Source organism: Sparus aurata, chromosome 16 (genome assembly GCF_900880675.1).
Source record: "Sparus aurata chromosome 16, fSpaAur1.1, whole genome shotgun sequence".
Taxonomy (NCBI): Eukaryota; Metazoa; Chordata; class Actinopteri; order Spariformes; family Sparidae; genus Sparus; species Sparus aurata.
Genome location: NC_044202.1, coordinates 674,827 through 700,194, shown reverse-complemented (window position 1 = coordinate 700,194; position 25,368 = coordinate 674,827). Strand labels below are relative to the sequence as shown.

Sequence of the window (25,368 nt, the reverse complement as noted above, 5' to 3'; positions counted from 1 at the left end):
ACAGAGCGCGGCGGCCATTTTTAATGAGCTCCTCTTCTCAGAACGACCTGATGACAGTGAGGTCACGTTTATTAATCATCATAAACACAACAGCACTGATGAAACCACTGCTCCTCCTGTTCCTCCTCTTCTTCCTCTTCCTCCTCCTCTCTCCTCATCCTCTTCCTGGTCCTCTCCCTCCTGCTCCTCCTCTTCCTCCTCCTGCAGAGCCAGTTTCCTGAAGGAGGTGAAGGAGCTGGCGGTGAAGAGGAGGCAGATTCTGTCCAGTAAGAGTTTATCTGAAGATGAGAAGAACACCAGACTGCAGGACCTGATGCTGAGGAACCCGCTGGGCTCCGGACCCCCCCTCAGCATCGAGGACCTCGGGTACAATGCACGCACACACACACACACACACACACACACACACACACACACACACACACACACACACGCAGGAAGCTAACTGTTGTCTCGTCCTCCAGGTTGAACTTCCAGTTCTGTCCGTCCTCAAAGGTTCACGGTTTCTCAGCTGTGGATCTGAAACCAAATGGAGACGACGAGGTAAGAGCCCACCTGAGAGCTGATGACATCATCAGTGATGATGATGATGATGAAGGTGTGGACAGACTGACTCAAACTGAGTGTGTGTTTACAGATGGTTACCATGGAGAACGCAGAGGAGTACGTGGAGCTGATGTTTGACTTGTGTATGCACACCGGCATCCAGAAACAGATGGAGGCCTTCAGAGGTACACACACACACACACACACACACACACACACACACACACACACACACACACACACACCTCATGTTTCTGTATATCAAATGAACTGACAAGAATCTCCTCCTGTTCTTCTTCCTCCTGTTCTTCTTCCTCCTGTTCTTCTCCCTCAGAGGGTTTTAATCGAGTCTTTCCGATGGAGAAGTTGAGCTCCTTCAGTCATAAGGAGGTCCAGATGATCCTCTGCGGTAACCAATCACCTTCGTGGACTGCTGATGACATCATCAACTACACGGAACCAAAGCTGGGTTACACCAGAGACAGGTGAGTCATACAGAGGGAGAGAGACGGGTGAGAGAGAGAGACGGGTGAGAGAGAGACGGGGTGAGAGAGAGAGACGGGTGAGAGAGAGAGAGACGGGTGGAGAGAGAGACGGGTGAGAGAGAGAGACGGGTGAGAGAGAGACGGGTGAGAGAGAGACGGGTGAGGAGAGAGACGGGTGAGGAGAGAGACGGGTGAGAGAGAGAGACGGGTGAGAGAGAGACGGGTGAGAGAGAGAGACGGGTGAGAGAGAGAGACGGATGAGAGAGAGAGACGGGGAGAGAGAGAGACGGGTGAGAGAGAGAGACGGGATGAGAGAGAGAGAGACGGGTGAGAGAGAGAGACGGGTGAGAGAGAGAGAGACGGGTGAGAGAGAGACGGTGAGAGAGAGACGGGTGAGAGAGAGACGGGTGAGAGAGAGACGGTGAGAGAGAAGACGGGTGAGAGAGAGAGACGGGTGAGAGAGAGAGACGGGGGAGAGAGAGAGACGGGTGAGAGAGAGAGGATGAGAGAGAGAGACGATGAGAGGAGAGAGAGACGGGTGAGAGAGAGAGACGGTGAGAGGAGAGACGGGGAGAGAGAGAGAGACGGGAGGAGAGAGACGGTGCTGAGAGGAGAGAAGAGCAGGGTTGAGTGAGAGAGAGATCGAGGGTGATGAGAGAGATGAGTGGAGGTGAGAGGAGAGAGAGACGGGGTGAGAGAGAGAGAGACGGGTGAGAGAGAGAGACGGGTGAGAGAGAGAGAGACAGGTGAGAGAGAGAGACAGGTGAGATAGAGAGACAGGTGAGGCAGACATGTTGTGATTGGTTCTGATGCGTCCCGTCTCGTCTCTCTTCAGTCCCGGCTTCCTGCGCTTCGTCAGAGTTTTGTGCGGGATGTCGTCTGACGAGAGGAAAGCGTTCCTTCAGTTCACCACCGGCTGCTCCACGCTGCCCCCCGGAGGCCTCGCCAACCTGCACCCCCGCCTCACCATCGTCAGGAAGGTGAGCTGCTCTCTGATTGGCTGCTGCTTCTACTCCTGTCCCCTCTTGTAGTTTCAGGCCTTAATGTTTGATGATGTCATGAGTGTGTGAACCTGATTGGCTGCTGCCCTCCTGCAGGTCGACGCCACAGACTCCAGCTACCCATCAGTCAACACGTGCGTTCACTACCTAAAGCTTCCTGAATATTCCTCCGAGGACATCATGAGAGAGCGTCTGCTCGCCGCCACCATGGAGAAAGGCTTCCACCTCAACTGAACGCCACCGCCGCCGCCACACTGAGCATGCTCCTCGAGTCCGTCTCGCCGCCCGCCGCGTGATTGACAGATCAGCCAGCCAATCAAACCAGCCGACTGACTGACTGACTGACCGACCGCCTGCTGGAGGACGAGGAGGAGGATTCATGTTGCAGAATAAATTAAAGCTCACATCCTTAACCTTCATCATCACCATCATCACCATCATCCTCACCCAGCTGAGCTGCTGTGTGTGTGTGTGTGTGTGTGAGAGAGTGTGAGTGAGTGTGTGTGTGTGTGTGTGTGTGTGTGTGTGGACCCTCCTCCTGTCTGTCCTCAGTTTAGTGCCTGGTTTGACTCGTAGCTTCTGTCTCCTCCTCAAACAATCACGCTCCTCCTCCTCCTCTTCTCCCTCTTTTTGTTTTTATTTTTTGTTTTATTGCTTTTTGTTTCCGTGTGTGTGCGACAGTTTTGGGGTTGTTTCTGACCAGCTGTAGAGGTCAAAGGTCAGAGTGCATTGTGTGTTCTTTTACGATGAAGCTATAGAGACACAAACACTGGTGGTGTGCAGCGAGGCACATCAGAAGAGAAGAAACAAATGTAAGAAGCTCTGCTCTCCTTGTATTTTCTTTGTATATTATAAACATTTATTTAACTCGAGTTGCAGTTTGAGGTAAACAGATATTTTCAAATGTGTATGCTCCAAAAAAATAATCATTAAAATGTTTGCAAAGTATGAAGTAAACACTGAGTCCTGTGGTCTGTGAGCTAGCGGCGAGCTAACGGCTAACATGAGGACACGCCGGTCTGTTCCTGAGAGTTTCTGAAATAACAGCTTCTTTCCTGTTGAGTTCTCCGACACGACCTCTCCTTCCCTCTTGTCTCATCTCCTCTCTCCTTGTTTCCTCCTCTTCTCTCCTCGTCTCCCTTCTCAGACTTGTACTGCTGAGACGTGAGCTGCAGTAGCGTCTTCGGTCCAGCAGGCGTCTCTGTGCGTCTCAGTGTGAAGCTTCATATAAACACCAAGAAAAATTAGACTTATTTTATACTTTAACTTTTATTACAATATAAAACAGTTTGTTTGTGTTTGTGCACCAGAATCACTCGTCACACGACGTCAACATGTCGTGATGATGGCTGCAGACGTCTTTATAGTTTTGGTGAACTGACCCTTTAATCTGTGTTTGGGTGTAAAGAACCAGATTTCACTAAAGTCGACCTGCTGAATCACAAACTGAGTCTGTGCTGCTGTATTAGCATGCTAACATGCTAATCAGAGCATCAACATGGGCCATTGGACTTCTGTTGCTCCAACGCCTCTCCTTCAGCCTGTGACATCACTTCCTGTGGGTTTCTGAGCCTCAGCTGTCGGCCATCTTGTCGAGGGCGGTGAGCGGTGCGAGCACGCGGCTCTTGTTCGTCTCCACGATGTGTCCGTTCTGGATCATCTCGTCCAGGATGATGTGGACTCGGTCCAGGTTGAACATGATCTGATGACGACTTCGAGTCAAAGAAACACACACACACACCTGACATTTACGTATCAGACAGGAAGTGCTGACTCATCGTCATGGTAACAGACAGCAGATGAGAAAGGATACGTCCAGTTCACTCTGTGGAGACAAACAGAGACACAGTGATCAGACTGGAGGACGAACAGGACAACAAACGTGATGCAGCGACGATCAGGTGCATCCAAACTCACCACCCGGCTGAAGTATTTATCCAAAACCTCCACGAAGTTATGAACCAGCTCGTAGACGGACAGCTCGTTCTGAGGAGACAAACTTTATCTGAGTATTTCCATTTTATGCCACATTTAATCTGTAAACCAAAATCACACTGGCAGTGAACGACATCCTCCGTCCAAAACCCTCGAGGAGAAACGTTACAACTACAAGAAATCTATTTTAAATCATTTTTTGTGTAAAAACGTTTCCCACTTTTACTTCCTGATTATGCGCCAGGAACCTAAAACCAAACGTTTCTCCATCGTTTGACTCCTGATGAAGAAACGCCTCCAGGAAATAAAAGAAAAACACCCAAAGATTCAGTGATGTTACGACTCGTCCTCCTGTAACAACAGATGTCGTCTTCGACTCCTCGACATCTCAGAGTTGTCAGCTGCTTGTACATCACAAATACAGCTTTATGTTTAAAAAGGTTCAGTGTAGTTTTTATCAAACAAACTGGAGGAAATGATGATTCTGTTGAGGACTATTTTCTGTGGCAGTTTGATATTTTTCTAAATTTAAAGTTAAACACTTTGACAAACTGTTGAACTGCTCCTCACCTCGCTGTCTGTGACTCCCACCACGATGTACAGAGCAGCATACTGACGGTAGATCAGTTTGAAGTCTTTATACTCCACGAAGGAACACTGGGAACAGACACCAGCTCAGTTAAAGGAACATACCACTGTTTTTCCTTTTAACTCAAACAGGTGTACGTCACAGACAAACATACAGAGACAGACAGACAGGTAGACAGGTAGGCAGGTAGACAGGTAGGCAGGAGGTCACCTGGTCCTTCTTGCGGGTCAGGCAGCAGCGGACCACGTCGGCCTCCAGCACAGCTCTCCTGCTCAGCTCCACAGGTGTGTAATACCTGGACAGTCTGGTCTGACCCTGCCGGTTCACCATCAGCATGAACTTTATCATTGTCTGATTAGAGACACACACACACACACACACACACACACACACACACACTTAGAGCTCAAAGGATCAAATTCTTTCTTATGAGACGTTAAAAATGTGTAATTTACAGACTTCTGACACCTGTGAGGAGTCAAAGTAGTCAAATCAATGACCTAATAAAAAGTACTGATACCACAGCAGAGAAATACTCTATTACAAGTGAAGTTCTTGAATTCACAGTAAATGTATAAAAGTATTAACATCAACATGTACTTAAAGAGTAAATGTAGTCATTATGCAGGACAGTAAATATTAGACTTTATAATTGCTGAGATGTTTGTATATCTGACACTTTGACACACTTCAAAATGCCAGAAGTTGCGTTCACGGCCTCCGTTTATTGAGGTTGGGAGTCTCCGAGGAGCACCTGAAGGCAGCACACTCTACTCGTTTAAAAGCCGTTAATAAAAAACGTTTTACACAGAAAACAAGATTAAAGGTGATATTTCAGATTACTTCACGTCGCGTATCAGTAAAAATCCTGGAGGTTTCTTGGACTTACCGGCAGCTGTTAGCTTGTAGCCTGCAGCTAAATGAGCTCCATCACACGGGCTAACAACAGCAACAACAAGCTAGCTGCTGTTAGCTTGTCTGAAGTTTTTCTTTGTAGACAACAAGCCGTGGCAGCAGGTCACACTCTCACAGTTCAATTAAAATTATAGTTAAGTTTTATTTCTCTATGAAACCAGCGAGAGGACTCAGCTGTCAACAGGAAGCTAACTGGACCTGTTAGCACGTCGAACGCATGCGCAGTAGAGTCCTGCAGTGGTGCGTTCATATAAATGGTGGAAAAAAGAACTTCAGCAGTCAGGCCAAATATCACACAAACATTTCATATTATCACAGTAGTAAATGTGATTTAGATAAAAACGATCGATCAAATATTATTGATCAAATACCATCTAATAAAGCAAAGGTTTATTATCATCATCGTCGTCGTCGTCGTCGTCGTCGTTGTTGTTGTTGTTGATGTTGTTGTTGCTGTTTAACTGCATAGTACATATTAAATAAAATCAAAAATTGTATTATTCAGAGTTGATCAAACATGTGAAGTTTTGAAGGAAAAGACTAAAAATGGGTATTCTTGAATAGATATTTAATTAAGTAATGACAGAATAATCTAATAATATTTGAACATAGCAATGTAGCCTTACAACACCTGCCACTGATTCATACTGGTAATCTTATAAACAGATACAAATGATATGATGAACAAACAGGATCAAGCCCCAAAATGTATTATGAGAGAGACACAGTTTAATGTTTATTGTGATGATTAATCAACTAAACATCAACTTCTTATTAATCTGTAATCTATCTGGAGGTTATAATCTCATCCTCAATACAAATACGTGGATATATATCTTATTCACCAAGGATAATATGCAGTTTATCAAAAGTAGAAAATCAGTGTCCGAAATGTTTTCTGTTTTATTTACAACATTTCCATTTACAAACTGCAAGACAACAATTTATTACAGTTATAAAACATGAAATAAGACATAACATATAAACACAGTGACAGTACAATATGGTAAAAACAGGGTGGAAGGGTAAAACAAAATTATATTTAGAAAAAAAAAATAATTAAAAGTTGTCTTAAATTGAAGAACTAATGGGAGATGGGATTTCCTACTTTTTCCTAGTGTTTGAACGTTACATAGTGTATTTGGATGACAGGGAAAAATGCAGGATGTATCGTTCCCGGCATGCAGCGCGGCTGGGTTCTCCCTCCGTGATCATCGCATCCAGGGAGAGAGAGCAGTAATGGCGGCCGGGTAGATCCACACACAAACACCGCGTCCGCAACCAGCCGCACTCACCGCAGCCCTCCGGGGGCAACCAGGCGCACACACCGCGGCGGAGACAGCGCGAGAGTCCCGGAGCGGGGGAACGGGATTCAGGGGGGACGGGAATCGTTGAGCGGACCGTTTCTGTCTGGGACTTTCCTTCTACTTTTCTAAAAAAAAAAAAAAAAAGAAAAACATGGATGAGCACCCCGGCGGAGGAGGGGTCGGAGCGGGCGCCCCACGACAGCCTCCGCCGCAGCAGCAGCAGCAGCAGGGGAGCAACAGCAGCGCTAATCCGCCGATCGGAGGCGGCGGCGGCGGAGTCATGGTACCGCACCAGCCGGACGAGCTTCCCCGGCCGCAGCAGCAGTACACCATCCCCGGCATCCTGCACTACATCCAGCACGAGTGGGCCCGGTTCGAGATGGAGCGGGCGCACTGGGAAGTGGAGAGGGCCGAGCTCCAGGTTAGCAAACTTAGCTTAGCACTCAGGCAAAGTGAAGCTAACACAACAACAGCTGAGGACGTTTCCAGTTAAACGTTACTGGTCTAAAGAAAGCTGTGCAGGAGTAGCCACACATGCTAACACACATGCTAACCCCCGTGACTCCTCACTTTATTACCACCACATCAAACTGTCACGGCTAACTTAATGTTTGTAACCTAGCTGGCTAAGCGGCTAAGCTAACGGGTCAGAGCTCGAATAGCGGAATGCGATAGGTTACCGTAACTGGTGCTAGCCGATAGCTTCATGGCGCTGTCAAAAGGTAACTTAGCAGCTAGCATTCTCTGTTGTTGTCACTTTGCTCTGTTAGCTTATGAGTGTAATGAAACTTTTCATTGTGGACATGAAGTCAGCGGCTGGTAAAGGAGAAGTGAATCCAGCTGACTGTCAGCTAATCTCCATGCAGCCATTTTGGTTTGTCACCCTGTGCTGGAAGCTAATGTAGCTAACTGTCTAATCAACAGCTGGGCCGCAGTCACCAAACTGTTTGTACCGGAGGTCAGCTTCTGTTTGTGAAGCTGTTACAGCCTGAATATGTCAATAAAATGTGTGCTAAGTGTTAGCATCACGCTCAGACTGTTTATCTGCCTGCTAACAGGATCTTAACAGAATGTGAAACAGCCTACTGACCATGAATAAGATCATTAAGAGTTGATGATGACTTCATTTACACTATCACCTGATTACTCTGATTACTAATCTGGACCAGTAGTTTCCTCTCATACTGATCAGAAGTAATCCAGGAGAAGCTAACTGATTTATATTAACAGGAAGATTAAAACTCTTAGTTCCCCCGCAGAGGATCATTAGTGATGAATGTTACTAACTGCAGTTTACTGACGTGTTTTCATTTCACTCCAGTTCATTTATGTTCTAACTTCAGTGCTGATCAGCTGTGACTTGTGACATCAGACAGTGTGAGACCACTCACTACAGATCATTATCATAAAGCTGAATATCGACCAGTTGCATAACTTCACTAAACACCAATCAATCTTTATTAGTACGGTGCCAAAACACAAAGGTAGAAACACAAAGATTTGTATTTTTATGTCCCATATATCGTGTTTTTTAGTGTCATTGGTTTCTAAGAAATGTGAATCATTTGTGTCCCTGAAGAAAACATATCTGCTGATACAGTGAACACAACATTAACATCCAGTGACATCATAATTAGTTATTGTCATTATATCTAAAACACCTGATATTTTCTCTGTTGTTAGAGTCATGCTTTACGTCTTGGTGCTCAGATAACGGCAGTGATGTGGTTAAAGCTGTTGGTCGGATAGACTCGATCTCGTTCTAAATCTAAAGAAGCGATGACGTTGATTCACAAGAAGCTCTCAGTGTGTGTGTCACTGCATCAGAGCGGAGACGTGTTCATTCAGGCTTCAGTTTCTCTGAATGCTGGAGAAAGTTGGCATGAAGTGCTGAAATGTGCGATATGTGGAACAGCTCGTGTCTTTGTCATAACACACCCAGCTGTGTGTGTGTGTGTGTGTGTGTGTGTGTGTGTGTGTGTGTGTGTGCTCTGACTTGTTGCGTTGTGACACTGGATGCCTTCAGCATGACTCCGTCACACTTCCTGATAAGAGTTCAGAACGAATGAGTGAAGGTGTCGACGTTCCTGCTGAGAGCCAATAAATCCTCGAACATTCTCTGGAAATCTCTTATCAATACGCCTCGTTGACCGAGTGGCTGGGTTGATTTGAACTTGTCAGAGAAGAGAAAGAGCTCAGCTGGTTCTGATGGATCCACACTGACAGAAACATGCAGAATCCTGTGTTTTGTTAAATAGGTTGATAAATGTTTGACGATGCTGTTATAGTCGTGTCATCATGTGCGATGGTACAACACGTCATCTTGTGTTAACATTCAGATTTTCATTGTTGGTTCTTACTGATGTCTCATAACAAATAAAGAAATTGAATCAGTAGATTTAGAGTAAAGGTGAGTTTAGTTCTGTCTGCAGCTCCACAGGTTGAAGATCAGGAGTGTCTTCACCAGGACGACCAGTCACACTCTGAGGTGACGAGTTTAATGCCGTTTGGTCGTCGAGCTTCTGTGATTCTGTTGTGAGTGGATGGAGTAGATGTGCTGCGTGTTTCTGTCTGGACGTGAACGGCTGAGCTTGTAGAAAGCGATCATGTCGACTTGTTTACGTCTGTGTGAAGATGAAGTCCACTTCCTGCCGTCTCTGTGCTCATGTTGGGAGTCAGTCGAGCTTCAGCTCTGTCGGACGTCTCTAATGGTGTCAGAGAGACGACCCGGCTGTTGGGAGGCAGCGTGGGTCGTCACCAGCGTCCAGTTTAGTCCCACAGTTCTGCACTACAGCAGAAAACCCTCCTCGTGTTCTCGTCCTGTCGGATGTTTCCAGTCGCTCCGTTCAAACGCAGTTCAAGAGTAAATCCCAGAGAATCACCACGATGACTCTGCTGTTGTTCAGAAACATCACGCAGACGCTTTTAATCCGTTATTGGTCTAATTTGCCTAATCTTCAAAACCTCAGCCACTCTGAGCTCGACTGAAGCGTCCTGCTTTAGTTCCTGGAACTGAAAGAAAAAACAGGAGAAATGTCCTGAAGTCATAAACGTTTCTGTCACTGTGCTGTGAATTATCAGCCCACATCTGTCAGTTTCCTGATAGACGAGTCGGTTCTGACATGTTTCTGTCTGATCCTCCGTGGCTCAGTGGAGCCTTCTGATTGGTTCAGCTGTTCATGTTTGCTGTGTAAACGCAGTCCTGCTGCACTTTCACCGTGATTTTATCGAGGAAGATTCGATCCACTTCTCCCTGTACGTTCAGCTCTGATGGGCCCGGTCCAGGCGGTGCAGATGTTAACGCTCCACAGGAAGCGGCAGCAGATGAGTTTCATGGTCCCAGCATGTTAAAAGCAGCTCAGCTGTAAAATATTGATGTTCACTCTGTTTCTGTAGCCGGCTGGAGGACGTGAGGAGCACAAACTTCCTGCTTCAGTCTCCAGTAAAGATGCTGACGAGCTGCTCACGCTGACCTCAGACCAGATGAATTTAAAACAAATTTTAAAGTTTTATATTGATAGATGACCATCCACAAGAAGATCAGCTGTTTCTATACAGGGTTCTTATTGACAGCGGTCAGATTCTGCAGATGAAAACAACTTTTCATGGCTGAGGATCATCTGAGGGTGGAAGCTGCTCTGTAGTCTGGTGGTACGGCAGCAGAACATCTGGACTCTCACAGAACATTTAGCCTGGATGGGCAGCAGGATACGGCTCAGTAGAACTCGCTGTCTGCTTATTATGAAGACTTGGAAATGTTGATCATTTCTGCTCCGGTACAACAAACGTGCTCTCACTGAGAAACTGGATCTAGCTGCAGGATTACTTGAGACCCGGTTGTGTGATCAGCACCAGAACACCGTCAACGTTGTTTCTACCATCGTAATGTTACAGATGGATGTTCTGATAAAGCCTGCAGCAGTCTGTGGATGTTAACTCAGAAGCTGAAGATGAATCATCTGATTGAACAAAGACATAAACTGATATTTCAAGGTTGCAAGTAAAAATCTGTTAATCTGCTCGGAAATCATAGAAAGAAGACGCTTCGTCTGAGTGTAGAACTGGAGAATCATCATGGTTTAAGTTTCCTTCAGTCCTACAGTTGCTAACGGGAGCTGCTAACAGTTAGCTAACAGCTAATTCTGCTGCTTTGAGTGGAGACTGTTTGACGACTAACTGTCTCCATGGCATCTACCTCCTGTTTACAGCAGCATCACCAAAGCATCTGTCCCGTAATACTTTATTTAACCATGCGGTCAAAGGTCACCTGTTTACCTGGAGACATGTGTCAGTGGGCGGAGCTTCGCCGTGGTGACTCCATGTGTTGGTAAAGAGGGCAGCAGGCAGCAGGCGGGCTGTAATCAGGCGTCCTGGCCTACTGGGCCCTGCTCTGACAGCCCGATCCCAGCTGGGCGCTAAAAGTAGACCAGCCCAGAATAACCACACACACACACACACACACACACACACACACACACACACACACACACACACACACAGGTCGTGGTTCAACTGGCTGTCAGTCACAAAATGAAGAGATGATTAAATCAGTGTGACAACTTTGTTAAACTTTTCTTATTTGTTATTTAGGCGATTATGGGAGAGAATTGTCTTCTCATCAGTGTGTGTGTGTGTGTGTGTGTGTGTGTGTGTGTGTGTGTGTGTGTGGCCCCTCAGACCCCCCTGTGTTGAGCTCAGCCTGGTAAATGTGGGCCAGTGAGCTCACTCCTTCATCATCACCATCACCCCCGCGCTCTGACCTCACTCCCTCTCACTCCAGCTCCCTAAGGAGCGCTTGATTCATGTTCACCAGGTGCTCTGTCCAGGACGGGTGGAGTGACTTCAGCAGAGAACAAACTAGAAAACTCTGCGGCGCTCTGAGATTATCGTCTGATGAGCTCAGAGCCTTTTTATGTTTTGTCTTTTGGGTTGTTTCTTTTTTAGTGAACTGTTCCTTTAAGTTTTAAACGTGCAGCTTGTGAGAATTAGCCACCTGTCGGATTTATACTCTGAACAAACGGAGGGGCAGCATTTCACCAGCTAAACTGCTAACTGCTGCTAACTGTAGCTGCTGTTCAGCTTGTAAACTCATTTCACTACAAAGCTACAATGTGGCTAGCATGCTAACTTTAATAGATATCGCAGCAACCAGACAGACGTCCAAACTGTTCTGTCTGCAGTTCTGTTGATCATGTGAGTTCACTCTCTGTTTGAACATGAAGGTTTCCAGGTTCTGTACACAGGACTGGTTCCATGGACGCATGATGTCAGAGAGGAACTTTGGTCCAAAGTGCAGCGACACAACAAACATTAACTAACCATGAGACTCCCTGTCTGTCTGTCTGTTCTCTCTCTCTCCTCTCTCTCTCTCTCTGTCTCTCCCTCTCTCCTGTCTCTCTCTCTCCTCTCTCTGTCTGTCTGTCCTGTTCTGTCTCTCTCTCTCTGTCTGTCTCTCCTCTGCTGTCTCTGTCCTCTCCTCTCTGTCTCTGTCCTCTCTCTGTCTGTCCTCTCTCTCTCTCTCTCCCTCCTGTCTCTCTCTCTGTCTGTCTGTCTGTCTGTCTGTCTCTCTCTCTGTCTCTGTCTGTCTGTCTGTCTGTCTGTCTGTCTCTGTCTCTCTCTCTCTGTCTCTCTCTCTCTCTCTCTCTGTCTCTCGGGGGAGGACCTTTTGGTTTCTTTGTCGTCATGGCGACCTTCATTAGAGGAAGTTGCGACCCTCAGTGTTCCTCTGAATCCCCCCTGTTGCCATGGGCACCCTGGCAGAGAGCTGTGTGTGTGTGTGTGTGTGTGTGTTGTGTGTGTGTGTGTGTGTGTGTATTAATAGCTGTGGGTGCGTGTTGGGTTTCAGCAGCAGCTGCTCACAGACAGACAGATGGACAGAAAGACAGGTGTGGTCGGTCAGACAGGTTGATGGAGTTGATGTGATGAGACGTCTGTCTCTGTTTCAGCTGCCTGAACAATAACTGCTAACAAAGTGACAATGATCATTTCCTGTTATGTCTTCACAATAAAAGCCCCCAGTTGTTCAGTCATTTATAAGCCTTTATTCTGAAGGAGCATCCCAGTAAACATTGTGTTTTCAGCAGTCAACACTGTCAATAAATGAATAAATGAAGCTCATTGTGACGTCTGCTGATCGTTGACGTGTCCATCCGTCTCTCATCACTGTGTCTCTGTGTCTCCAGGCGAGGATAGCGTTCCTGCAGGGGGAGAGGAAAGGTCAGGAGAACCTGAAGAACGACCTGGTTAGAAGAATAAAAATGCTAGAATACGCTTTAAAACAGGAAAGGTAAGAAGTGTTTCTAACCTGATCTTTGTTCTGTCTCCACTCGGTACAGGAACTATAATGATGGTCTTGATGTCTGTGGTTGTGGTGTGTTGTTATACAGACCAGATTTCATGGTGTGTTTCATTTTTTACCACAGTAAACGACGAGCTCTGCGGCCTTAAAATGGTTTCAATCTAATATTTTGAAATGTCCTCAAAAGCATTTCTGAGCACTTGGATTAAATGTCAGATAACAACATTTTTAACCAAAAACCTCGATGACAATATTGGAACTTTAACAAAATATGAACACAATGAGCTCTCTTATGAATAATAACTAAGTGGGTAAAGACAAGTATTAGAACAAGCAGCAGTCTGGAAGCTCAGGAAATGACGTCACTTTCCTGTAACGAGCTTTTAAAAGCAGGAAACGACGACATTGATGACACGATATCTAAGATGAAGGGCAGGAAGTGATGAAGAGCGGTTGGGATTGTTGGAATCAAGGAGAGAGAATGAAGATGGACCCGCACACAGCCGGTGTTATCAGAACTTCCAGACACATTGGATCGATCACCTCCACGCCAACACTTTACAGTGTTGGCGTGGAGGTGATCGATATCAGAAATGACTTGTTCCTGTCGACCTGCTGCTCACCAAATGAAGACGTGCGAGAGTCCTGAGGCTTTGAACTAGTAAGATGAACAAAGTGATGCAGCCTCACCTGTCACCTGGTCTCTGCACACACTCTGCTCCTCCAGACTTGCTGCCGTTTCTTAAACTTCTCGTCTTGATGTGTCTCTACTTTCACAACTCGAATGAAAGTAGGCACAGTGTTAAAACATCTACAGCACTTCCCCGTCAGAATATCACTTCCTGCCCGTCTGCAGTCCTTAATGGTGACGTGACGTGACAACCTATAACGTCGTGGGTTATAAGATATTAGATTTAGACTGATTGTGGTCGGGATCATTCATGAGCTGCGAACTCGTGACATCTATAATCCAATCTGTGTTTCCAAACATGTTGTGGCTGAATGAGTTTTCTGTTCAAAGCTTTCTTGTTTCCCTGGAACAAACACACTGACACTGATATTGTTCATCTGTATCTGCAGTTCTACTGTATGATGCTGCACATGTTCTGTAAATGTTTCATAATTATAGTTTTCTAACTATTTGGAAGGCAAAGAAAGAACTTCAGTGTTCAGGGAAACTTAATATCTTTAACATTAAACTCACCAACAGAGCAGGTCAGAGTTCCACAGTTTGATGAAATATCAGCTGTGATGTGATAAAATAGTAACAGATAATATGTAGAATAGCAAAACTGCATCATTGAGAACATTATAATGTTTAGTTAATGATGAAATACACAACAAATCTATTATAATGTGTCAGTGTGACGTTTCTGTTCATTCATTGAACTCTGATGACTCTGATCAGTTTGTGATCACAGAAAACGATCATGTTGTTAATGAGTAACGAGTCTCTTACTGAATGTTTTGATGTTTAAATGTGTTTGTGATGATAAAAATCTCTTCTGTTTTGTCCTCAGAGCAAAATATCACAAGTTAAAATATGGAACAGAGTTAAATCAGGGGGAGATGAAGATGCCAAGCTTTGAATCAGGTGAGTGATGCAGGAACATGTTTGTTCATTACAAACAGGACTGAAGCCTTTAACTCTCTCACTGTTCCACTCTGATCGTCCGTCTGCTCTGTAATCTGTCTCAGCTCCACATCCTGCTTTCTTCTCCTCCTCTGTCTCCTTCCTTTCTTCTCCTCCTCATCCTTTCTTCTCCTCCTCTGTCTCCTTCCTTTCTTCTCCTCCACTGCCTCCTCCTCTCCTCCTCTCCTCTGACACTTCAGCGTATCATCAGCTCAGTGCTGTTCGTCTCTACGGAGGCGACATTTAAACTATCAGTAGAGACGATTATCCACCAGTCCTCTGAAAGCTGCTGTATGTAACAAGTGGCCACCTGTAAAATTCATACTCAAAAGAAAAGAGAGCACTATATCACCATAGTAACCGCTAACTGCTGCTAACTGTGGCTGCCGTTAACTAGTTGGCTCAGTTAGAGATTTTAGCTGGTTAGCATGAAAACTTGCAACATAAAACATCATAATATCAAAACTGCCATTTATTTACTCTGTTAATAATTAGTTCATTTTAAATGTTTCACTTATAATCCTCACATAAACAATGTTGTAGTCTGTAGTCCTAAAGCCTGACATCAGTTAGCATGTTAGCATGTTAGCACACCTGGTTCCCTCTTCTCTCAGAGTCTGAGTTTTCAGTGAAGCTCTTCATGTGTTAAAACAGTTTAGCGGTTGCTAACGAGTGTCTGAATGAGACTACAGAGGTTGTCGGGGACATTAAACGTCCTCACAGCGAACACGGAGACTCATCTACTCACTAGTCCGTCTTTACAGGCCACTTTAGTTACACACTGTTCTAACTCTGACTTTACAACTTGTACATTGATCAGTTTATAGAAAACCTGGATAGTAACTGTGCAGTAAGACTCTTAGTGGTGGAGACGTTTCAGTCATGTGACCGTGATGTCGTCTGTTTGTAGCCTAGCATTAGCTTCTTACTGCTACACAGTTAATTTAGCTTCACACATCACAGAGTGGAGTTCATCTGTGGAGATTATCTGGATCAACAGAACCTGGACGGGTCATTAAGTTGAATCTTGCAGGTTTTATCTGGCGATACGAACACGACGGCGTTCTCTTTACCTTTATTTATAGAACATCTTAGCATTGATACTCCGGTCGTGTCAGGAACTGTTGATGATGTCAGTGTTTCCTCGTCGTCTGTTTGTCCTTCAGACACCAAAGACTCCGAGGTCTCTGCTGTTCCTGCCAACAGTCAGCTCACCTGGAAACAAGGACGACAGCTCCTCAGACAGTAAGAGCTTCTGTTCAGAGTGTCGCTGAGCAACAGTTTGTTACCAGCTAGAATTACATTTCTTTACAAAATTTAACTCTTTGTAAAATGCTACTAATACCCTTTTTTACATAGTTTTCATTAAATGGATGTTGATTTATCTTCATACAGGCTCGGATTAATTGTTTATTCATAAAATGTCGAAACATACTTCAGTAACTAAACAGGGAATAAATCTGTGGCTTGTTTTCTTGTTAAGAAAATGGTCAGACTGAATTAGGACGTTATAAAACAACTTACAGGTACGAGAAGTTTAAATGTGTTTCCCGTGTGTTTGTTCAGGTACCTGCAGGAAGTGGGATACACAGACACCATCCTGGACGTTCGGACTCAGAGGGTTCGCTCTCTGCTCGGCCTGTCGGGCTCCGAGCAGAACGGATCTGTGGAGAACAAGAACCTGCAGCACCTGATCAACGGGACCGAGCGCCGCAAGGAGGGCAAGAGGTGAGCGCACACACACACACACACACACACACACACACACACACACACACACACACACACACACACTCGCACACATACACACACACACACACACACACACACACACACACACACACACACACACACACACACACACACACACACACACACACACACACACACACACACACACACACACACACACACACACAGGGTGAAGGGGGGTCGCAGGTCACACGTTGGTTACACCTGTGCGTGTGTGTGTTGGTGTGTCAGGAGTCCAGGTGACGTTCTGGAGACGTTCAACTTCCTGGAGAACGCAGAGGACAGCGACGAAGAGGAGGACGAGGAGGGAGACCTGATGGACGACATCAGCACCGACAAACACCATCGAGCCAAGAAACACAAGACCAAGGTACACACACACACACACACACACCTCTCCACCTTCTTTCGGTTTCTTCTCTCCTCTCTGACTCTCCTCCTCCTGTTTCGTCGTCTCCTCCTGCAGGTGGGAAACGAGGGTTTGGCGTCAGAGGACGACGCCGACACGGAGGAGGCTCTGAAGGAGTTTGACTTCCTGGTGACGGCGGAGGACGGCGAGGGAGCGGGCGAGGCTCGCAGCTCGGGGGACGGGACGGAGTGGGGTGAGAGCCACGGGACACATTCACACCTGGTTCAGTTCACGATTCATTTGAAGACGTACAGAACAGTGGCGGGACTCGATTAAAGAAATTAATCTAATTGATTAGAGGCTTTGTAATAAATTAATCGCAATTAATCGCATATCAATATTTGACACCAAAAGCAACATTATTCAATTTAAATGGATTTTCGTATATGACTGAATCAATGAATAGACACATAAATGAGCTTAAACAACAAAATTGTGTTATTTTCCTCACTGAGTGTTAACATAGTGTAATGTGAATAAAGAACATTATGACTGTATTGTTCACAAGACACAAACTTAAATTCAAGTCGGCTATATTCAGGCTTTTTCAGGACTTTTTGTAAAATGTCTAAAATAAAAAACAGCACTTAGTATAGTACATTCCAGAATGTACCACCGAGAACCCACCTCACCAGTGCATTTGTTGATTTGTCAGTCTTGGACTCATGTTGGCTCTGAACGCCGTCATCTAGTCGAGTGTGGATTGGCGACACCGCCTGCTCCATCGCTGTCTGTGCTAGCTGCAACATGTTTGGCACTGAGCTGGCAGCGGAGGCTGGAAGTGCTCCGGTGATTTCTTGCACAATTTGCAAACAACTGTGCTTTTATCCAGGTTTCCACAAACTAAAGTTTCCGCCCACCGACCCAGCAACGACTTCTTATCGTTTCATTTCTCGTGTTGTGTCCTGTGCATCAGTATTACAGGAACTCGTGCAACGAGCAACGTTCCGTGCTGTTTGGAGTGCAAAAATAAATTGCGATTAAATGCGTTATTTTTTCTGTAATTAATTAATCCTAATTAAGGCGATAAAGTCCCAGCCCTTGTACAGAAACATGAAAAATCGTGTTTTCCTCCATGTGTGTCGGCCAATCACATGCTGGTGTTTAAGTAGAGGACAGTTATCAGCCAATGAGATGCTGTGTTGACAGAAAAGAGTGACGTCAGCTCTACACATGAACCTAAACAAGAAAGAAAAGAGTTGATATGATGTTTAGCTTCATTTTAATCATTTAGTTTGACTCTGTTATTAGTTTATTTGATCACTTGATTGGCTGTTGGTTATTTTCCAGATTAATTGTGTTGATGTCATTAAAGTTCTCTCTGCTCAACTCTCTGAAATGTAAAAAGATTCAGTTTACAGGTTTAATCGATAACAAAATCAGAAGTTGATTAAATGAAAGTGTGTTTCTGTGCAGCGGAGCCTCTACCGTTTCCTCCTGGCGGGGGGAAGTCCTTCCTGTTGGGGTCGGACGACGTGCTGGAGAGCGTGCTGGGTTTGGGCGACCTCGCCGACCTCACCGTCACCAACGACGAAACAGACTACAGCTACGACGTAAGACACCAACCAAAGCTCAGCGGCTGGAGTTCAGGACGTTCACTGGTGGATTTATTTAATTTTTAATCACGTCATCTGTTGTTTGTTGACCTCAGCTGCCGTCCAATAAGGAGTCTTCGTTCAGGAAGACGTGGAACCCCAAGTACACGCTGCGGAGCCACTTTGACGGCGTTCGAGCGCTGGCCTTCCACCCCGTCGAGCCGTGTCTGGTCACCGTGTCCGAGGACCACACGCTCAAACTGTGGAACCTCACCAAGACCGTCCCCGCCAAAAAGTACGTCCACACCGACTCTATAAACATCCAGCAGTCAGTCAGAACAACAGGGTTCTGTAGTTGGTAGTGTTCAGGGTTCACAGGTCCTGGAGGATCCAGTCACAGGTGGACACACTCGGGTCAGGTGTGAATGTCCCCGACACACAATGAGGACACATTTCAGATCCGATCACTCGTTGACTTCTGTGTTGTCTGAACCAGCTGATGTCTGTTCCAACTGATCCGACCGCCGAACCAGCAGCACCAGACTCCATTAACAAATGTGGTGATTTTAAGAGTTGCGGTAGACACACAGGAAGAAAGTGTAGCTGTGTTCATGAGTCTGGTGGATAAAGACGCTGGATGTTGTTTCCTTCAGTCGCTGCAGCTTTTCTGTGTTGATTCTGAGCTTCAGAGGAAAATCCCCTCTGCTCAGACCTGACACCTTCTTCAGTATTTGCATCTCATTTTCTCCTCACAGCAGCGTCTCTGACACTATTCAAGTAAAATACAGACGCATCAGTGTCCCGCTCGTAATCCTCCACTGCAGCAGCGCAGAGCTCAGCCTGCAGCACAAACTGTCCTGAGCATGTTTCATTTCTGACCTCCTGTTTCCGTTTGGTTTTCAGAAGTGCCTCTTTTGATGTCGAGCCCGTCTACACATTCAGAGCTCATGTGTACGTATACACACACACACACACACACACACACACACACACACACACACACACACACACACGCTCCATCTCCACCTGTCTGTCTCTTCTTGTCCGTGTCCACCATCGTTTAATTATTGAACCCTAAACTTCACCTCTTCAATCTCTCTCTGTCTCTCTCCAGTGGTCCCGTGTTGTCGTTGGCGATGACCTCCAGTGGTGAGCAGTGTTACAGTGGAGGCATCGACTCCACCATCCAGTGGTGGAACATCCCCAGCTCCAACGTGGACCCATACGATACCTACGGTACACACACACACACTCACTTGTAGTTCTGTCCTGCTGCCTCACGTTGTTTCTCTGCTCCAGAATCAAGAGCTGTACAGAACAATAACAGACCCCTCCCATCTCTTCCCTCTCATCCAATCAGATCCCAGCGTCCTGGCGGGCTCGTGGACGGGTCACACGGACGCTGTGTGGGGATTGGCTTACAGCGGCATCAAGAACCGCCTCCTGTCCTGCTCGGCCGACGGAACAGTAAAACTGTGGAACCCGACAGAGAAGAACCCCTGCATCAGCACTTTCAACACAAACAAAGGTGAGGACAGAAGACGGAGAGCGCCGCCTGGAGGACACGGCAGGGAACGGCATCATGGGAGACTTACTGATGTGTGTGTGTGTGTGTGTGTGTGTTTGCAGAGCACGGCGTCCCCACGTCGGTGGACTTCAACGGCTGTGACCCCGCCCACATGGTGGCGTCGTTTAACAGTGGAGACGTGGTGGTGTACGACCTGGAGACCTCCCAGAATACACTGGTGCTGAAGGGGCAGGGAGAAGGCAGTAAGACACACACACACACACACACACACACACACACACACACACACACACTCCTCTTCCTCGCTGTCTTTTATTCCTGACTCTTCTTCTCTTGATTTGTCTCTCAGCCCTCCCGGGGTCGAATCATATCAACAAGGTCGTCAGTCATCCCACGTTACCGGTCACCATCACTGCTCATGAAGACCGACACATCAAATTCTACGATAACAAGTCAGGTCAGTCTGTCTGCACCTGTCTGTCTGCACCTGTCTGTCTGCACCTGTCTGTCTGTACCTGTCTGTCTGCACCTGTCTGTCTGTCTGTACCTGTCTGTCTGCACCTGTCTGTCTGTACCTGTCTGTCTGCACCTGTCTGTCTGCACCTGTCTGTCTGTACATGCTGCACCTGTCTGTCTGTACCTGTCCGTCTGCACCTGTCTGTCTGTACCTGCTGCACCTGTCTGTCTGCACCTGTCTGTCTGCACCTGTCCGTCTGCACCTGTCTGTCTGCACCTGTCTGTCTGCACCTGTCTGTCTGCACCTGTCTGTCTGTACCTGTCTGTCTGCACCTGTCTGTCTGTACCTGCTGCACCTGTCTGTCTGCACCTGTCTGTCTGCACCTGTCTGTCTGTACCTGTCTGTCTGCACCTGTCTGTCTGCACCTGTCTGTCTGCACCTGTCTGTCTGTACCTGTCTGTCTGCACCTGTCTGTCTGTACCTGCTGCACCTGTCTGTCTGCACCTGTCCGTCTGCACCTGTCTGTCTGCACCTGTCTGTCTGCACCTGTCTGTCTGTACCTGTCTGTCTGCACCTGTCTGTCTGTACCTGCTGCACCTGTCTGTCTGCACCTGTCTGTCTGCACCTGTCTGTCTGTACCTGTCTGTCTGCACCTGTCTGTCTGCACCTGTCTGTCTGTCTGCACCTGTCTGTCTGCACCTGTCTGTCTGTACCTGTCTGTCTGCACCTGTCTGTCTGCACCTGTCTGTCTGCACCTGTCTGTCTGCACCTGTCTGTCTGCACCTGTCTGTCTGCACCTGCTGCACCTGTCTGTCTGCACCTGTCTGTCTGCACCTGTCTGTCTGTACCTGTCTGTCTGCACCTGTCTGCCTGCACATGCTGCACCTGTCTGTCTGTACCTGCTGTACCTGTCTGTCTGTACCTGCTGTACCTGTCTGTCTGTACCTGTCTGTCTGTACCTGTCTGTCTGCACCTGTCTGTCCCTGAGTAATGGGATGAGCAACATTCATCTTTCAGGTGGTTATTTGATTTTGTGTGTGTGTGTGTGTGTGTGCAGGTAAAGTGATCCATGCCATGGTGGCTCACCTGGACGCAGTCACCAGTCTGGCTGTGGATCCAAACGGGATCTACCTGATGTCAGGAAGTGAGTCACATGATCAATTATCACGGTTCAGTGACATGATTCAGGTTCGACCCCAGAATGCTGATCAGTCGTCTCCTCCCTTCCCCTTCCTCTTCCTCCTCCTCCTCTTCCTCTTCCTCTTCCTCTTCCTCTTCCTCTTCTTCCTCTTCCTCTTCTTCCTCTTCCTCCTCAGGTCACGACTGTTCTCTGCGTCTGTGGAACCTCGACAGTAAAACGTGTGTTCAGGAGATCACGGCTCACAGGAAGAAGAGCGAGGAGGCCATCTACGACGTGGCCTTCCACCCCTCCAAGGCCTACATCGCCTCCGCTGGAGCCGACGCCCTCGCCAGGGTCTACGTGTAGACGAGGAGGAGGAGGAGGAGCAGAGGAGGAGCAGAGGAGGAGCGCGGGGCGAGAGACACAGACAGACAGAGACAGACAGACAGAGAGAGAGAGACATGTTGACAGTATTCAGGTCTGTTCAGGTCTCTGAACACAGAATAAATATTAATGACAGACTGGAGGTGACGGATCTGCATCAGACGACTGAACACACACAACCGCACACACACACACACACACACACACACACACACACACACACACACACACACACACACACACACACACACACACACACACACTGTTTGGGTGTGTGTCTCCCTCCGACTGACTGAAGAGACGTTCAGCAGCAGAAACATTGTGAAAACATTGTTTAAACGCTGCAGCTCACCTGCCCTGTGACGTCGTCATCACCTGAACGTACCTCTGATGACACTACATGAAGCCCCGCCCCCCTGTGTTGACACTAGTCTGACGTGCAGACCAGCTGACAGCAGGACGCTCTTATAGGAAAAATCCCCCCACATGTTCAGCAGTTTGTTCGTCATGTTTAAAACCTCGTCGCAGCGCGAGCGTCGTTCCGTCTTCAGGCGCCACGACAGGAAGCTCATACGTCCGTCTGTCCCGTCACGTCCTCGGGGACAGACGGCTCTGCGCCAGCTGGCGTCTGTTTGTTCAGAACTCACTGACGGTGAGGGCTCGGTTACCAGTAAGTTCTGACATTGTGAGCTGATGGGAAGCTTGACTCTGATGTCATCAAACAGTCCACGTTCTGCTGATGAGCCGCGGGGCTGAGTGGCGAGGTGGGCGTGTCCAGAGGAGAAGCTGCTCTGCTGCTCGTCCAATGGTTGTTTGTTTAAAAGTAATCGTATTCATCCAGGACGTGAGGCAGATCTGTAAACCAACAGCTGCAGAGGTGTTAGATCTGTAAAACTTCCCTCCAGAGGAGAAAAGAGATTTAAAATCTGTGATGTCATCACAATGTAAAGACTGGTGGGCGGGGCCAGTGGAGGAGACTACTGTGCATAACCAGGAAGTAAAAGCAGAAGCCAGATATCTTTTCAGACGTACGTGTTCAGCGAGCGGGCGCCATTTTTACAGCTGGTGTCGAGTTCTTCTATAAATCTGTAGTTCTGAATCTGAGAACAAACGTGTGAAACGTCACGTTTTACGTCTTGATCAGGAGGAACGGCTGCTTTGTTTCTCTCTTTGCTGAGAGAATGTAGAAAACAGAAGATGACTCCAGAAACAACATCAGGAGACGAGGAGGGAAACATTAAGAAGCCATCAGGTGTTCGTCAGGCGTCTCTGTGCTGCTGGTTCGAAGCCCCGTTAACGATTTAGCCACTACAAAATATTTCCTTATCGTCTCCGTCTGTCGTTGGTAGTCGACGTCAGCTCCGACTCAGAAATACAACCTGGAGGCTGACGTGACATTTTCCTGCTCGTGTCTCATATTTGACCCTCCTGTTGCTGCTGAAGAAACAGAGGAGCTGTTCTCTGAACGTCCTGCTGACTGAGGAGTTCCTCCTCCAGCAGGAAGGTTTCAGTAAACACGTATTAAACTGCTGCGAAACAGACAAACTAAAGGTGAGACGCTTCATCAGTAACACAACCTGAAGGAAACCAGGTGACAGATAAAAGTAACCTTCTGTTAAATGTTGCTGAACATCTGAGGGGATTTTTCTTTACAGTCACAGCAGATCATGTGATGTTTTAACCGTCGGTGGTTTTGTCGTATTTAAGTTTTTAAAAACTGAACTGAAGCTTCAGGAAAAGATTTTGCCCTGCCTAATTTTTTTACAGTGTTTTTAAATTCTATAAATTAATGTGAGCGTTAAAGAGACTGAACGTCAGCTGGTGAACGACCGCGCCGCACGAAGTCAGAGTTTCTGTTTCCGTCTCTCCGACGAGCTGCGAGCTGATTGGACCTCCGTCCGAACGGGAACAGAGGATTGGTTAACACGCCCCCACCTCAGCCCCTGGTGGGCCAATCACAGCCCTGCGTTTGACCCCCGAGGTGACGAGCGAAGGATTCAGACGTTACTGTAGTTCAACATGGACGCTTTGTGTTTGTGTAAAATAAATCTAGTTTTTATAATCGTTTTTATAAACGTGGAAACGTCTCGTTAACGGCACCGAGGAGGATTCTGGCTCCTCATTCCCGTCCAGTCCTGCCATCGCAACACTCACAGGCCCCGCCCTTCTACTTCCTGTTTCCTGTCACATTTCCATCACCAGCGATGGAGTCTGGTCCCTGTGAGAGACTCGCTGAAGGCGCGAGGGAGGAGGAGCTTAACGAGCTCTGATAACGATGTTTGTAGCTTCACACAAGCTGAGGATCATCTGTGTTATTAATATAGAAAGAAACCTAAATGATGCTGCATTCAGGCCACGTGGGACAAATGGATTATTTATATCGACTGTTAGTTGATAAAACTTCCTCTGATGATGATAAATGGTAAAATGCAGAAAAAACAATTCAGCAGCAAACAAAAAATCAGAATTTTGTGAGAAAACAAGTGAGAGGAGGAAGACGAGCTGCAGGCTAACGATGAGCTAGCGGTCGCTCACTTCCCTGCTGACTCGTGGACGCAGGCGGAGAGAAGGTCGAATCCTGTGACAATCAACGGTCCCGTTTTGGGTTCGAAGCTCATTTTGCTTGATTTTTGGATTTAGAATCAAAACCACGAGATCGGCAGTGATGAAGGTTTTAAACTCCCAGGTGACCTGAATGTAGCACGACTCCTGTCAGTGTTCTATTACACCTCCTGCCATTTTTATTAGTCAGACTCGTTGATGCAGAAGCTGCTGGAACGCCTCAGCTCCTCTTCTTCCTCTTCCTCTTCCTGTTCATATCACTGTGTGAGTTTTCTCTTCACCTGGAGAACACCTGACTTCTCTCCATCACAGCTTCAACAGTTTATTTATATCACAGGACGGTTTTTAATCTCGTCCTTATAAAGAACCGGTTTGCGCTCCAGGAGGAACTGTCCAATCGAAGCCGAAAACAAGGCTGCCAGCTGATTGGCTGTTTGATTTCATGTTGTGGTTTGTTTTAATTTAATATTTTGAACTGAAGGGATTTGTAACGCGAGCGGCTCGTCATCGATCACAACCAACAAATCTTTATTTTTCTTTTCACCACGCTACGACTTACTGTGTAACTAAAGACTTTTGTTTGTGTAATGCATGATTAATACGATAAAAGTATTTTTTCTAGTCTTCCAAAAAAAGGAAAAAAAAAAGTTCTGATCAGTTTGCGAGTTTTGATGAGTTTTGTAAGTTTTTTTTTTTTTGATTTACAAACTATGAAACATCAGATTTTAAAGATTGTACCACATAGCAGAATACAACTGTATATAAAATGTCTATAATAACTATTAAATGGTGTACCTGTACAGAGCTGCTGCGCCCGCCTCATTCATTCCACAGGAAGTGTACCGCCAAAATAAAAGCTGGAGCTGAAAATTCAGTCAGCTGTGTTGAGACGACCGACCAGACTTTGTCTAG

General features: G+C 46.7%; 3 protein-coding genes across 5 annotated transcripts in view; 2 read left to right on the top strand and 1 right to left on the bottom strand.

Annotated features, from left to right (window-relative positions):
* The window catches only part of hectd1 (HECT domain containing 1), a 31,392-nt gene extending 28,403 nt beyond the window's left edge, over positions 1–2,989 (top strand). For all 3 annotated transcript variants that reach the window (XM_030443513.1, XM_030443514.1, XM_030443511.1), the window contains 6 exons: positions 208–366; positions 465–543; positions 638–731; positions 881–1,031; positions 1,867–2,011; positions 2,129–2,989. In XM_030443513.1, the coding sequence (XP_030299373.1) occupies positions 208–366; positions 465–543; positions 638–731; positions 881–1,031; positions 1,867–2,011; positions 2,129–2,266 (766 nt within the window). In that variant the 3' untranslated portion in view covers positions 2,267–2,989. The remainder of the gene's footprint in view (positions 1–207; positions 367–464; positions 544–637; positions 732–880; positions 1,032–1,866; positions 2,012–2,128) is intronic.
* A 293-nt stretch (positions 2,990–3,282) lies between these two features.
* ap4s1 (adaptor related protein complex 4 subunit sigma 1) lies at positions 3,283–5,710 on the bottom strand. Its single transcript, XM_030443527.1, has 6 exons — positions 5,446–5,710; positions 4,767–4,907; positions 4,538–4,624; positions 3,950–4,018; positions 3,846–3,857; positions 3,283–3,734 (listed from the first exon to the last, which is right to left on the bottom strand). The coding sequence occupies exons 2-6, from the start codon at positions 4,902–4,904 to the stop codon at positions 3,606–3,608; spliced, it is 435 nt and encodes a 144-aa protein (XP_030299387.1). The 5' UTR covers positions 4,905–4,907; positions 5,446–5,710; the 3' UTR covers positions 3,283–3,605.
* Positions 5,711–6,661: 951 nt separating this feature from the next.
* On the top strand, positions 6,662–25,261 carry strn3 (striatin, calmodulin binding protein 3). Its single transcript, XM_030443572.1, has 16 exons — positions 6,662–7,199; positions 12,961–13,064; positions 14,597–14,670; positions 15,876–15,954; positions 16,276–16,437; positions 16,693–16,831; positions 16,928–17,063; positions 18,287–18,423; positions 18,522–18,700; positions 19,309–19,356; positions 19,520–19,641; positions 19,766–19,933; positions 20,035–20,175; positions 20,283–20,390; positions 21,448–21,534; positions 21,707–25,261. Exons 1-16 carry the CDS (start codon positions 6,930–6,932, stop codon positions 21,874–21,876), a joined length of 2,124 nt encoding a protein of 707 aa, XP_030299432.1. The 5' UTR covers positions 6,662–6,929; the 3' UTR covers positions 21,877–25,261.
* Positions 25,262–25,368: the final 107 nt, after the last annotated feature.